This window comes from Copadichromis virginalis, linkage group LG10 (assembly GCF_057382275.1).
Source record: "Copadichromis virginalis isolate Kocher_CV1m ecotype Utaka linkage group LG10, C_Virginalis_male_GT1.1, whole genome shotgun sequence".
NCBI classification, from domain to species: domain Eukaryota; kingdom Metazoa; phylum Chordata; class Actinopteri; order Cichliformes; family Cichlidae; genus Copadichromis; species Copadichromis virginalis.
This window is the reverse complement of record NC_140627.1, coordinates 25,795,938-25,809,964: the sequence shown is the minus strand read 5'-3', so window position 1 is coordinate 25,809,964 and position 14,027 is coordinate 25,795,938. Positions and strand designations below refer to the sequence as shown.

The window sequence follows — 14,027 nt, the reverse complement described above, 5'->3', positions numbered from 1 at the left end:
CACAGCCGCTTTACAGCAGCTAAACATGTTGCACTGGTTAAGGTTTTAATCTCATGTTTCCTGTTGTTTCTACTTTTAAACGTTCATTCATGCACTGTGACTGCAAACTTTTTAGACACCAGAAGCTTTGTCATTACTGGAGGTTGTTGGGAATTTGAAAAATGGCGATGAAATCAGCAATATTGTTTGCCTGGGTCTTTAAGTTTGTGCCATTTTAATACAGATTCCCAAGTATTGTTTGTTTGTTTTTTCCCCTTCCTAAATGGGAGGTTAGATGCTTTTTGTTTTGTTGGAAACAGTTTCTTTTGTTTACGGTTACCTGAATGGTGAAAAGACAAGATTTGAGCGATGGGTGTTATGTGGACGTGCGATTCAGAAGGTAAATGCATTGAAAAGTGAAATATAAGTAGGTTTTCTGGGCCCAGAAATTCCTGTTTGACTGTACTGTCCTCCAAACCTGAAATATCTTGCTGTCATTAACATGTAGAGCATAGACGCCTCTACTGAAACTCTGGCATGCTGCTTCTCTTTGTGCTTTTGGCGATGTATCCGTCAGAGGATTTTTATTCCCCCCCCCGCTCTCTTTCTTCCTGGTGACTGTCCTCAAGGCGCTTAGTAAGATTTACTCTTTGGTGTGAACTGCTGCCTGGGAGCTGGTTGCCTCGCTCGTGTCACTGTGGCTGGTGACAGTGCAGGAGGAGATAGAAAGGAGGAAACATCTCTGATTTCAGGGCATGAGCCAGACAATGAGGTGGCGAGCGTGACTATCATTTTCATTGGGGGGGAAACTACAGCAATACCAGACTCACGTCTTTAAAGGCTGATAATAACGTGCACGTTTTCTTCAGAACTGGTTAAAGGTAACAAGTTTGTCTATCTTTCCGAGGTTCTCTTTGTTCTTTTTTTATTTTATGGATAATTGTTGTAATTGTAGCTGGATTGTAGCAATAATTTGTTACTGACGTATTTAACCCTTTGTTTAAATTCTATATCTACTAATTTACATTCACGTAAGAGATGGTGGTGTGTGCTGCTGTTGAGCTGGTCATGTTGTATGGACATCACCTGCTGTTTTATGTATTTATTTTAAGGAATAACTCAGATCCTGCTATGATATGTTTTATTTTATTGTTCTGAGGAAGAGCCAACAAAATACACAACACATTAGCTGTCAGGCCTCAGTTGAGTAATATGTATATTTTAATCCTTTTATTGGTTGGTTTGTGTGTTCGGTATGCTAAGTGCTCCATTTTTTAAAGGAAAAATATAAAACATTTGTTGTTTTTTATACTTTAACTTAACATAGCCTCAAGCTCTTGAAAATCTTTCGCTTTTATTGCCAAGAATTTTATCACCATCACTAGGGCTGTGCGATATGACGAAAATCTCATATTCCGATATGAGACATTTATTGTCCTGACAACGATATAAATCACAAAAATGTAACATTCTGTGAATCTCGGGCAGCTCGACTTGTGTGAAGTGTTTTCAGCTGGGCGTCGTGTACCTGGAGTAGAGTGTTTCAACCGATGCATGAAACTATACATTTCTAGACATAAGTTGTAACGGCCACCCCCCCCTTTTTTTTTTTTTTTTTTTTTTTTTTTAGCACCTGGCGGCTCTTTTTTGCTTCTCATCCGTAAACTCTCTGCATACTCTTTCATGTGATTCAGTTTATTTTTAAAGGTCTCAACAGGATCTTGAGCTTTATTGTGAAAGGTTTACGTGGAAAACCAACAAGCGGACAGCAGAGCCACGCGATGGTTTTACCATCATAGTAACCATACCATAATAGAATCACCATAGTGTGATTATATTAAATATAAGAGGAAGAGTTTCTGACATGCCTTGACATGTTGTTCAACACACTTTTTGAATTTGTATTCTCCTGTTGTGGCTGCTTATTCGAGTGATTGTGTTGTGTGGGTTTGTTGCAGTGATTGTCGCTGGATGCAACAGAGTCAGAAAAGAAGAATGATGGTGTCGGCTTGTAGTTTAGTTTATGTGAAAACAGACACCACAGCAGTTTATTAAAGGGGAAATAAGACGCATAAAGCCAGATTATTCACCGAGAGCCTGCCTGCTGCTGGTAGATAAGACAAGTAATGAGAATGTAAATCGAACTGTTTGAAAGACAAGCGAGTACCTGTGGGAGAAAGAAGCAAGTTTGTCTTATGCGGGGGGTTTTTCTTCTTCCTAGAAGACTCTACATTTTTAATCAAATGCATATAAATGATTGTGCTTCCATCTTACTCTGTTCATGTATGCAGACCAAGTTGTAATGTCAGTCATCTTTGTGTCCCCACAGAGTCCACCGGCCCTGCCAAGGTAGTGAGAGCAGGCAACCCACCTAAAGCCAGGCGTGGCGGCAAGGTAATACTTTTCATGCGTTTGTCTGTGTTGAATGTTAAGCAGTGGACAGTTAAAGGGTTTATAATAATTACAAGCTCTAAACGTATTAATATGGCTCAATTTGTTTTTAAAAATCTCGAAGGAAAATTCAGTGCTTTTAAAATCCAGATTGTGTTGACGGGAATTTGTCCAAAGGGAAATTAGCTTACTTGATGGGAAAAATTAGACACTTTCCCCCCATCGAGTAAGCTTATAAGATTTATTTTTGTCTGTCATTGTTTAATAATTCCCAGCCAAGAAATCAATATTTTATATAACTTTCACCAGATAACAGATTTTTGTTGTGCTGCATTTAAAAACAAAAGTGATTTATTAAAATGTAGGTGAAGTGGCTTTTTATTTCTGTTGTAGTATCAGGCTTTCTGCTTTGGTGTCAAAATGTCAGCAGTAGCAGGGGACTAGACTGGGTGCCACTCCTGCCTGGCAAGAAGACCAAAACGAGGCTAGAGTTCACACAGGCTCAGCAAAACTGGAAATTAGAAGATTGAATCAACAAAATCTGTGTTCTGAGTCCGTTTCTGCTGTGACATTTGGATGGTAGGATCAGAAACTGGCATTCATGGCATTAAAGTGTGGATCCAATTGTCTCAGGTGCTGCTGCTGGTGTAAAGTGTGTGGAGTAATTTCTTGGCACACTTCGGGCCCTTTTAAAATGATGCCTAGTTGAAACTAAACACTGCAGCCTGCTCGAGTAAAGCTATTCCATCACGATCAGTCTTCATGCCACAAAGCTCAAGTCTTCTCTAAACTGGTTTCTTGAACATGATTATGAGCTCACAGCCTCCACAGTGCCCAGATCTCAACCCAATAGTGCAAATTTGATGTGCAGCTGACAAATCTGCAGCAACCTTATGATGATATTTTGTCAATATGCACTATAATCACCCAAGAAATGTTTCCATAAACTTAATAAATCTATGCTGTGAAGGATTTCACAGTTCTGATGGGAAAAGGGGCGGTCCTACCTGGTATTAGAAAAATGTATCTAATGAAATATTTGCTGAATGTAAAGTGAAATGACAACCTTTATTTTATGACATGAGCTGAAGGAAAGTTGTTGTTCTCCCCCCCCCCCCCCCCCCCCAATGTGACAGCTCAAGCGCAGGTATTTCTTTAATGCCTCGAGAAATGTGCAGTCACCTCCTCTCACATGCTGGAATGCAGATGTGCTCGCAGTGAACCAATTGAATGCGAGATGAAGCCTTTCATTCAGAATTTCCCACCCCTTTTGTCTGACACTGTAGTACTCTACAGTTGGTTGTTTGTAGCCACACCTTGGCCATAAACTTTTTATGGCTGGTTTGGAGTTAACTACCCAGTCCCAGGAACAAAAGACAGAAACTGGCAATCAGCCGGCAGCACATTGCTGAAGATAAACAGTAAAAAGCTGTAAAAACACTCATGTAAAGTGTTTTTAACCAGATTATACTTGAGCTTAAGGTGTAAGGACTACAGCGGTACTGCCTGTTCAGACATGATCAGCTTTTAGACTGCATTTTAACCTGAGAGGTGTTTATCTTTTTTCCTTTTTCTCTATTTCTTGAAGAAATTGACATTTTTAAACAGAAAAGCAGCAATCGGATGGTTTTTGTTTTTTTTTTTTCCCCCCTCTTGAATTTCTTTGTAATTTCTTTGTTTTTTGTCCTCAGGTTGGAGACTTCGGAGATACGAACAGCTGGCCAACTCCAGGGGAGATTGCAACTAAAGACATGCAGGTAGGTGGTTGTTGTTGTTATTGTTATTACTGCGTGTTGTATTTTTGTAGCCTGGTATATGTAGAAGATACACTGGAGAGATTAAGCTCTGTTTCAGCTGACTACATTGTTTGATGTTTGAGTAGAAGCAGCGACATCCATACGTGCGCAACAGGTTTTGTCTGCTATGAGACGTATCTGATTTGCATAATTTTTTTTTCTTTTGCTCTCAGCTGGTGCATTAGGTTTCAGCTGTAGACGGATATGATATGTCATTTCATTCTGGTTACAGAACTTTTTCTTTTTAGAATTGGTTCTTTCAACCCATTGCTACAGAGCACATCTGTCTTGTAGAGAAAAGCATTAGCAGAAAGGTTTTTGAAAATTTGTGTTCAGGAGTTGTGTCTTTGAAAAATATGGACCAAAATTGCAGAAAATGTCTGCAGGGTAAAGGGTCACAAAATCTGAGGTAGAGCATGTAGAGACTGCTCTGGGACGAATGTACGAACTGGAGCCTTTATAAGCGAGCTGTGGTGTTACGGGGTCTGGAGGAAATCCTTTTATAGTAATGGGAAGAAGGTGAAGACTTGAGGGAACACAAGCGTTGCAACAGTTTAGAGTTGGAAGCAGATTTCAGTAACTTTTAAGTTAAAAATATTCACCAAGCAAAATGAGGAGCCGAGCCTGCTACACTTTGCTGTAGTGGGTGTTTGCAGCTTTCTTCAATGGGTATTTTAGTGGCTGTAATTACACGCCAGCTAAACAGCACATCCAGACAGAGCAGTCTGCTTCTGCTGGCCCTGACTTTGTGTCCCCAGGATTGATTGTTTCTTTTAAGGTGTGGGTTAGCCAAGATTTGCCACCATGTCTCCATCTGTGGAGACAAAGCAAAGATGGCTGACCACAAAACGAGCAGCTGCCAAATTTTTTATTTTTATTTTTTACTCTTAAGGATTAGTTTCTTTTTTCTTTCAAAAAGAGAAAATTGTGACGGTATCTAAGGCCTGAGTCATTATAAACTCAGTGAGTTTAAAATGACTTTGCATGTTTTATTGTGATTAAAATGTTAGCTATTTCTAGGAGTAAGCTGTTCTGAGTCTTCAAGCTGCCTATTTGGTTACTTAAGTGCCTTAAAAAACATCCAAATGAGTCATTGATCCTGCAGTAGCACCTTAGTGTTAAACCTTCAAATTTGAGGGATGTTTACAGGTTTGTTGGGCCTGCGCTGTCTCCTGTCATATAACAAAAGAACTAAGGAGGTGGGAGTCTGTTAAAATTGCATTAATGTACATTAAAAAAAGTCTCTATTCTGCTTGTGCAGTGGTTCCTAACCTGGGTTCGATCGAACCCTAGGGGTTCGGTGAGTCGGTCTCAGGGGTTCGGCAGAGCCTCCGCCATGACATGCATGGCTCATTTTGTGCACCAGTAAAAAAACCATATCTATGTCTTGAATTTGAAAAAAAATCACATTTTATTTTTCACTAAAGAGGGGTTCAGTGAATGCGCATATGAAACTGGTGGGGTTCGGTACCTCCAACAACGTTAAGAACCACTGTGCTAGTGATTATCTCACCCTGAAATGCGCCTGCATATAAGCTTTACCCAGAGGTCCATGACACTCTAAGCCCCTCCCCTCTAAACTGCACTTGTCCCTTAGAGCTGCAGGTCAGCTGTGGGATGTGTCTAATTTGTGTCCACTTACAGTAGCACCAGCAGTCAGTCACCCCCCCCAGAACTGTTTTCTATTTCTGGTCTCTGGATGACAGTATGTCACTGGGCAAGCAACCCCCGGTAACCTCCTCTATTTTAGGCAGGCAGGTCTGAGGGAACATGAAGGAGAGAGCGTGTCCTCGAGCACGAAAATGTGGGTCATATCATCAGCACCAGGAATAACCTGCAGGACCGGTGGGAAGGGTGGAGTCTGGAGGTAGGCCAAGGTCTGGGAAAGGATGTCCTTTTAGGGATCCCCCCTCGAAGAAGCCACCCCTGGATCTGTGGTGGTGCTATTCTTAGGGGGGGCTGAAGTTCGCCATCCATCATGCAACATTCAAAGGTGTAAATCAGTCACTCAATTCCACGGATTATTCATGCTGGGGACTCCGATATTTAAGAGAAGGTGGGGAATTTGCATAGTGTACTTTAATTTTCCATAAGCATAAAGCATAAAGTTAATCTGCTTTTTTTTAAGTTTTAAAATTGTCTTCCACGATGCAACATGAACTACAGCACAGCAGTGCAAGCAGAAAGTACTTCACACTTGTTTGGGCAGCCCGCAGAGATTCAAAGAAACGTGCGGTGCAATAACACATTTAGACAAAACAATTACAACTTTTTTTTAACAAAGTGTAAAGTCCAGACACTGAAAGTAGATTTGAATAAGTAATAAAAGGGTTTGTGCTACTTTTTTGTTGTAAGATTAATTAGATGAATAAATTGGATCCAAGTTTAGCAACTGTTTTGTAATACTAATCAAGCTAGGTTGCACTTTTTTTTTCTTCTTTTTTTTAAATCAGTGAAAAACTGAAAAGCGTGTACACACCTCTGTTTTGGGACAAATGTTTAGAATAATCATCAAATAAAAAGGTTGTCTTCCTCCCCTCACCCCCAACTGCTTGCTGCAGATGACGGCCTCCTCACTGATGCTGGTTCTGCTGGAGGCTTCTTCCTGTTTAAAAGGCCCTTTTTCCGTCCCAATGCTTGCTCATTGGAAGTCATGTGATTGTTGGGATTTTGCTGGCTCATGCTTACCTTACAGTATAAAATGCTTTGGGGCGACTGTTGTCATGCGTATACTAGTCACGTTGATTAGGCAGCTGATCCTGTTTGGGTCACTTATGGCGTTGCGACTTATTGGTTGACCTGTGACGCAAACTTGCTGAACTGGCCCCTCAGTTTACATGTGAAGAAAAGCAGTTTCCTCAGTTGTTCCCATCCACCACCAGTTTGTTTAACACAACCAACATATTTTATTCTACTGTATATAGTATTTTATTTTATTCTATTCTTTACAGTTGTGTACTGTATTTATTCTTATTATATTCTAATTTTGCTACATAACTTTTGCACTGTCCACTTCCTGCTGTGACAAAGCAAATTTCCCACGTGTGGGACTGATAAAGGTTATCTTATCTTATTAAGAAGGTGCTAGATTTTTAACCTTTCAGATTTTTTTGCTTCAGGCTGACCGCAGCCACTCCAGCTCTTTGTAGGAGCATGCATGTACTCCACTATCAACAAATTATGCTGTGTTGCTATATTGAAGATATTGGTACATAAAATAATTAAATTGGCTTGTAGTAAAAATTGGATCCACTGGCCCACTTGCCTAGTGGGGAATAATTATGATGATGAACACTGAAGTGCAAAAATCTCTCTAATCCATCTTAATTTATTACAATTTAATGTTTTTATATTTAAAAACTTGGAAAAAATAATGGTATAAAATTCAGTGTGTCATGTTATCAGCCCTTTTGTGCCATTACAGTCAGAACCACTCCACACCTCTTAGAGAGCAGCAGCCTAAGTAGCTACTGCCACATATATAACTGTAGGTTGTCTGAGTCATGCAGGCAGAAGAAAGCCCCTCTTCCCCTGCAGTCTGGGGAGAAAAGCCATATACATGCATGTGACTGTTTAGTCCACAGTGGCTTCTGGTGTCATGTCATCTATACCTGATTGTATTTTCATTTTTCACCCCATTTTTTTATCATCTCATCAGTGTCTTGCCTGTAATTTTCTTTCTTTCATTCACCCACCGTAAATAGCAGGGCGGTGCTGCTTTCTGGGCTGGGTTTTTGGTTAACTGTTCCTATGCTCGGGATTAGAAATGTCTCATTATGAAAGTGGCTGAAACAGACGCGTCATCAGTGCCTTCCTGTAGCGCAGGAAGAATGACTCAGCATCCTTGTGATCTTAGCGTTGTGCGGCTGAAAATGCCGACAGCAGTGTTATTGATTAAGAAAACTCACTGAACCGCTCACACCTGATCCTTTAATGGTTTATCTCACACCATTCTGTCATCGCTGAAAGTATCCTCACTCCTCGTCCAAGCCGCACAGATTTCACAGCAATAAACCTCTTGATGTTATGACACACATTAGCTTTGTCTCCACTGAGATGAGCTTGGCTGTAGTGTGGAAGGCCCAGAGGGAGCTCGGCCAACTAATAGTTGCAGCAGATGCTTCTTATTATCCACAGCTTGTGAAACATTGACTTGGCATTTTCATTGTTTTTGACAACACCAATAAAAAGCATGATGTTGTTGGAGCAGAGGAGCGCAGGCTATAAAAGCCCAGTAGGTCTGATCTGCACTATATCCGAAAACTACCAGATTCTAACTATAGGGCTGCGAAGTACACTGATTAATTGGTCGGGTGCTAGAAAGCTTTGATCCATTTTAACTGCTTAGCATTAGAGCTTTTTGTTTTTTTTAAACATCTTTACATACCGTACGTGTGGGTCTGTGTGTTTGTCTGTCTGTGCATCATGGTCCCACCTCATTGTCTTCTCTAAACTGCTCTTCCCTCCCTCTGTTCAGATCGAGGCAGTGACACGGACCGTGTCCTGCCCGCCGACTGTCAGGCAGGTCAGAGACTCATGGAAATTCACTGTAAGTTCAACCCATGAACCCTGCTGCCTGCCTACCTGTTCACTTTCAATAACTGTATCTGATTTTTAGACCAAAAACAAGTGAAATATGTAAAACTTAGCATTACACTCACAGAAGTATCGCTTTACCCTTTTTAGAGTTAAACAAAAAGATCCAGATAACTCACCATTGACTAAAGACATTTGTGCTGTGACTTTTATTTGTAATTTTTCTGTATGTGAAAGAAGTTTTTGAACATTTCTTTTAAGACACTGGGTAAGCCTTGTGCCTTTAAGTGGCCGTATCCCATGGTAACCTTAGGAGAGCCTTTGTTATGAGACAAACTGTCAACTTCTGTCCGTTTAAACTCAGAGGAAATCTCAGTATTTTCTTCCCATTAACAACAGTCATTACTCAGTGAGCAGTAAGTTAATGACTTATTTTTATTTTTTTATGATTCTTCCCTGTCAGTGTCATTTTGCATCATCATCATCATCTGCTGAGTCATGTAATGGTCACCGGTGCCATGTTTTTGATTCATTATGCAGTTTTTGAGGGGGGCCTGTTGTGTTGTTCCTTTGTTTCTGTCACATATGATGGTGGAGCTCACATAATGAGGTCAGCATATTTGTAAATGTAATCTGTGAGTCAGATGTTCAAGCTCCAGGCTGCTCTAAGCAGCTGATGTCAAAGGGTTTTCTAATCTATTATGAGTGATGTCAGAGGAGGCGGAGCCTACAAGTTTTGTGCTCTCTTTTCGGAAGCCTGGTGAGGGGCAGTCAATCGGAAGTGGGGTCAGAGGGAGAGGGTGTTAAGGAGATGGGCGCTTAAATAAAAAAAATTGCTGCAGTGGAGCCAAAAAGCAGAAATGAGCATCGTAGATTGCCATCAAGGGCACAGCATAGTAGATGAATGTAGACAAGAATTTGGACTGTTGAATAAAACAGTACTACATGTGCTAGAACAGAAAGTGATTTTCAGACTCAGTATTGCTACAAAACTCTGCACTACTGAATTTGGAAAACCTGTTGTGCTGTTAGGATTTTGTTCTTTTTCTTTCCTTCTCATTTATCCCATTTTATTCCAAATTAGATTTAAAAGATTTGTTCATTCTAAGCTTGGCCTAAAGAAAGAGTTGGCAAAAGAGGATAACAGAGATAACCCAATAAAGCCAGACTTCTTTGCTTTGTGCTATTTGTGTTCTCTATATTGTATAATATAGGGATGGATGCCATCTGAGATAAAACGTTAACATTCGTTTGGAGTTGGTTTAACTTTTTTTTGTCTTTATAGCTCAGTGATTTCTTTGGAAGAATTTCACATTGGTTAAAAGGGTTAATAATATATTAGCTGACTGAATCATTGTAGGGCAAGTCTCAAAAATAAACTTCACAGTATGTAATGTTTAGGCCCAGCACGTGTCAGCTTTGCATAATACACAGTTATATATTTGAAAGGAATTACTTTAGCTGGTGTGTAAGGTCAGATGTGCAGTCACTGTCTGAAATCGTATCAAGAATTATGAGTAATCTGGTTTATGTTCACCTGAAGTAATTATTTTCAGCAAAGTGGAACGTTCGAGCCTTGCAAGATTCTTAATTTTCTGTTGGAGGTACAAAGTTAAAAAGACAGATTACAAATTGTCTCTCTTAAAGCTACAAACAAATAAAATTATGTGTAATACAAATGCTTTCAGTAGCAAGATTTGAAATGGGTTCCTTCAGCTTTTGGTGTAATTTAATTTAAAAATGCTTTTATTTTGTAGTATAATTTCATACTTTGCACTTTTTTAATGTTGACTTTTTTACAGACTGCTTTGTTTCTTACTGTTGTTCAGAAATACCAAGTCTGTTTGGGTTGGTCTGGTCTTTGAATTGAGTTTGTATGATCATATTAAACTTAATAAAGGGTGTGCATGGCTGTGCGTGTTCATGGAAATGAACTTGCTTTTATTTACCCAACTTCACACAAATTTACGTGACTCTTGTGCAAAGACCTCAGGAGTGCCATAGTTTGCAGATATGCATGTTGCTGATTGCTGAGCTGTCATAACACAGAGTGGCGGCCGATTTGAATAAACTACTATATCAGCTCTGGGAGCAAAGATAACCAGCAGAGCCACTTTATATATGGTGAACTACCCAGTGTCCGTTACTGTGCCAGGTTATGCTGGGGTGTAGGGCAGTAGGAGCAGTGTGTTACTCTGCTGCAGTCCCAAAAAAAGGTCACGTAAACCCCAAACCACATGCAAAGTTACCTTTGTCCCAATCACCTTTATGACCTGGTGGGTATTTGCAGTTTTAGCCTTCATTAAACATCAGTCCACCATATTTATTAATCCAAAGCCTCTTGATTTTACACACTAGACTGCTGGTTTAGGAGCTTCTTTTTCCTGTTTGCATTCGATTTATTGCAAACTTTATTTTTAAAAACTAAAAAAAAAAATTGATTTAAAATACTAAAAAAGACTGCTGGCTGTGTGTGTGCGTATGTAAACATACTGAGTTGCTCAACTCTAGGTCAAGATTATAAAAGTGATGTTGGTTCAGTGAAAATGAGCCCTTGGTTACTGAAAGCTAACCTGTCCCGTCAAAGTGCCAACTGTTAAAGGGTTTTTAAATAATGCTTTAATTTTACTGAAATCAAATGGTAAAAATGTCTAACATTATACAGAATCTTTGCCAGTGTAATTTGTTAAGCAAGTGTATTAAGAATTCATTGTGGCAAGTTCCATATAATTCAAGTCTTACATGAAATTGTCTCCGTCTCCTTTCATGGACTTTTCTTCGCCTCCTCTAAATAGCGGTTTGAATGTGTTTCCCGTCTACTTAGGGCACCAAAAAGACGATGGTTAAAAAGGAGTCAAAGGAGAAAAGGGAGAGCAATGAAGAGAGCAAGGAGAACGTGAAGGCCAAGTCAGACGACTCGGGAGAGGAAAAGAACGGTGACGACGACTCCCAGAAGAACGGACCGAAGAAAAAAGGTGACCAATGATCAAACTGATTTAATCATTTGTCTGTAATTATAGTGCTTGCTAAAGAATCTGGTTTTGACATTAAAACGTTTGAAGGAAAAAGTCCACTCTGAGCTTTTGGGGTTCTCGCTTTTAAATAATTGGCTTCATTAGTATCTGGTGCTAAAGTTGGTGGTAAGGTTGATGAAATACAAATGAAAGGATTTCAGTTAAGCAGCTCTAAAAATGGCAGTAATGACTCCAGAACTGTGAACTAAGATGTTAGGATTGTGCTGCTGTTTTTTGTTGTTGTTTTTGCTCTTAAATGGCCAGTCAAAGGATCAGTAACCGGTACAGGGGTACACATTATGTGGTAGATGATTTTGTGCTCTCCACTTGTGCCTTTGCAAATACGCCGTACTCCCCGTGTAATATCAGAGAACAAAAGGCCACTTTTGCCTACGTTTATCAGTGTTTCAGATGCGTTCACTCCACGTGTAAAGGGTAAAGTGAGTGCAAGATAAGTTGGGTCTTTCATGGCTGCTTAAACAAAGCGTGTTTTAATTGTAATAACCACGTTAGTAGTGTGGGAGCAAATCTAAATAAGCAGAGTCAGTTACAGTACAAGGTTGTATCACTCGAAGTCAAATACAGGTTGCCTTTTAAATTCGTGCCCATAACTGATCATTTAGGAGAAGTTTGTGGTGGCTGGTTATAGTTTAGCAGTTTTGGCAGCAGTTAAAGGTTTAAACCGTGCCAGCCAGGCAGCCAGCGAGTGCTTTCTGACCTTCACAGCATAGCTGGCCCTCAGTGTGCATGGCTGAATTTGCTCTGTGTGTGTGGAGGAGGGGGGCGTTTCCTGGCTCTCATGTTTTCATCACCCCTCAAAAAACATACCGGCATACAAATGGTCTGGCACGAATTTTAGCACCGACCTGCCCGTTCGTTTTCTTTTCCTAACAATTCAGGCCAGTTGTTGTATTGATGAAGAGACTTAAACAATGAAGTTATTTATACACTGAATTGCAGTATTTAAGATCAGTGCATACAGTGCACATTTTTATGTACTCGTATCAATTTTAAAGCAGTTGGGTTTATAATAGTAAAACTTCTTGTTCCTGGAGATGCATTTGTCGGTTTTTGTATATGTGCTGTGGAGGTGATGAGTTTCATGTCTGTTCTCTGACTAAAATGTTAAAATGAAGAGAACTTGAACAACTCTGATCACAGTATTGAAGCAAATGAATCATGTTTTTCGTGCCCATCAAAAAGGTTTTGGCTTTCAGCCACAGGTAAATCACCAGGACTCTGAGTAAAACAGGCTCTGTTTTAAGTAGAGTTTAATTGGCTCTAGTTGTCCAGCAGGCTGCCTTGCAGAGCTGCAGTTTAAAAGGACAGCTGATTGTCACGGTGTGACGTGGACACATGGGTAAGGTTTTCAGATACCACAAGCAGGAGGGAGGGAGAAGGGAAATGACGGGTCTGGGCTTGCACGGAAGGCTGCAATTGCCACAAAATGTGGAATATAAGTAAATTTACAAGCTACCTTTTTAAGCGAGATGCATAAGTAAACAAAGAACTGCTGTCAAGTACAAGCAACCAAGTATTTTAAGAACAAGAGGGTTGATGACCACATCTCTTACATTTGCAGGGACAGTCACTTCCCTTCTTTATTGCACATGCTGTCTATCACAAACTTAACCACATGTCCACACAGCACCCTGACAACCAGCAGTCCTTTCAGATGGCAGCTCTGTGAGGCACCCTGCTGGACAGCCAGGGTACTGCAGGATACATTTACATCTATGAAAGTCCTGGAAGCGATTATCAGTTTTTCAGAATAAAAGTTGTATGTTTATCACATGCACATATCTAAAGGCTATTAGAATCAGCCAATCATCTAGCTTACAGATATACTGTTTCTAAACACAAAAAGCATGGTGGTGATTAAGATATTCATTTGGTAGATGTAAGAATGACTAAATAAAATAACATAATCTGAAACAGTCCGTGGATTTGTTCTTCCTTTTAACGGTGTTTCCTCTACATGTCATTTGAAAACAGGAAACAAGCAGAAGTGGGTTCCTCTGATGATCGAGGTGAAGTCAGAGGGGCCCAGGGAGCGCTCGGCCTCTAGGAACAACAGCAGACAGAATGAAAACCCGCGCCTGCCTCCCAACGCCAGGAACGACCTCAGAGGTTAGTCTGTGACGTCTTCACGTGGTAACAGGTTTATTTTGGGTGAGAGGTAGTAGGAAGTTGGCTCCACATGGCAGTCATCTCTGGTGCTTGCACATGATAGCACATCTGAATATGCGACTACTGGAAGTGGCTTTGATGCCGTGTCTTTAGATGTTGATAATACAGAGCTTATTATTAC

The 14,027-nt window shown here is 40.2% G+C and overlaps 1 protein-coding gene across 10 annotated transcripts in view; it reads left to right on the top strand.

Annotated features, from left to right (window-relative positions):
* Positions 1-14,027, top strand: part of larp1 (La ribonucleoprotein 1, translational regulator) — a 56,124-nt gene that overhangs the window by 29,165 nt on the left and 12,932 nt on the right. For 7 of the 10 annotated variants that reach the window (XM_085470821.1, XM_085470820.1, XM_085470817.1 and 4 more), the window contains exons 2-6: positions 2,309-2,373; positions 4,062-4,127; positions 8,644-8,715; positions 11,527-11,677; positions 13,712-13,846. In XM_085470821.1, coding sequence (XP_085326947.1) covers positions 2,309-2,373; positions 4,062-4,127; positions 8,644-8,715; positions 11,527-11,677; positions 13,712-13,846 — 489 coding nt within the window. Of the gene's footprint in view, positions 1-2,308; positions 2,374-4,061; positions 4,128-8,643; positions 8,716-9,017; positions 9,119-9,189; positions 9,313-11,526; positions 11,678-13,711; positions 13,847-14,027 lie in introns of those variants that run through there. The other 3 variants (XM_085470822.1, XM_085470824.1, XM_085470825.1) reach the window with 3 other exon arrangements.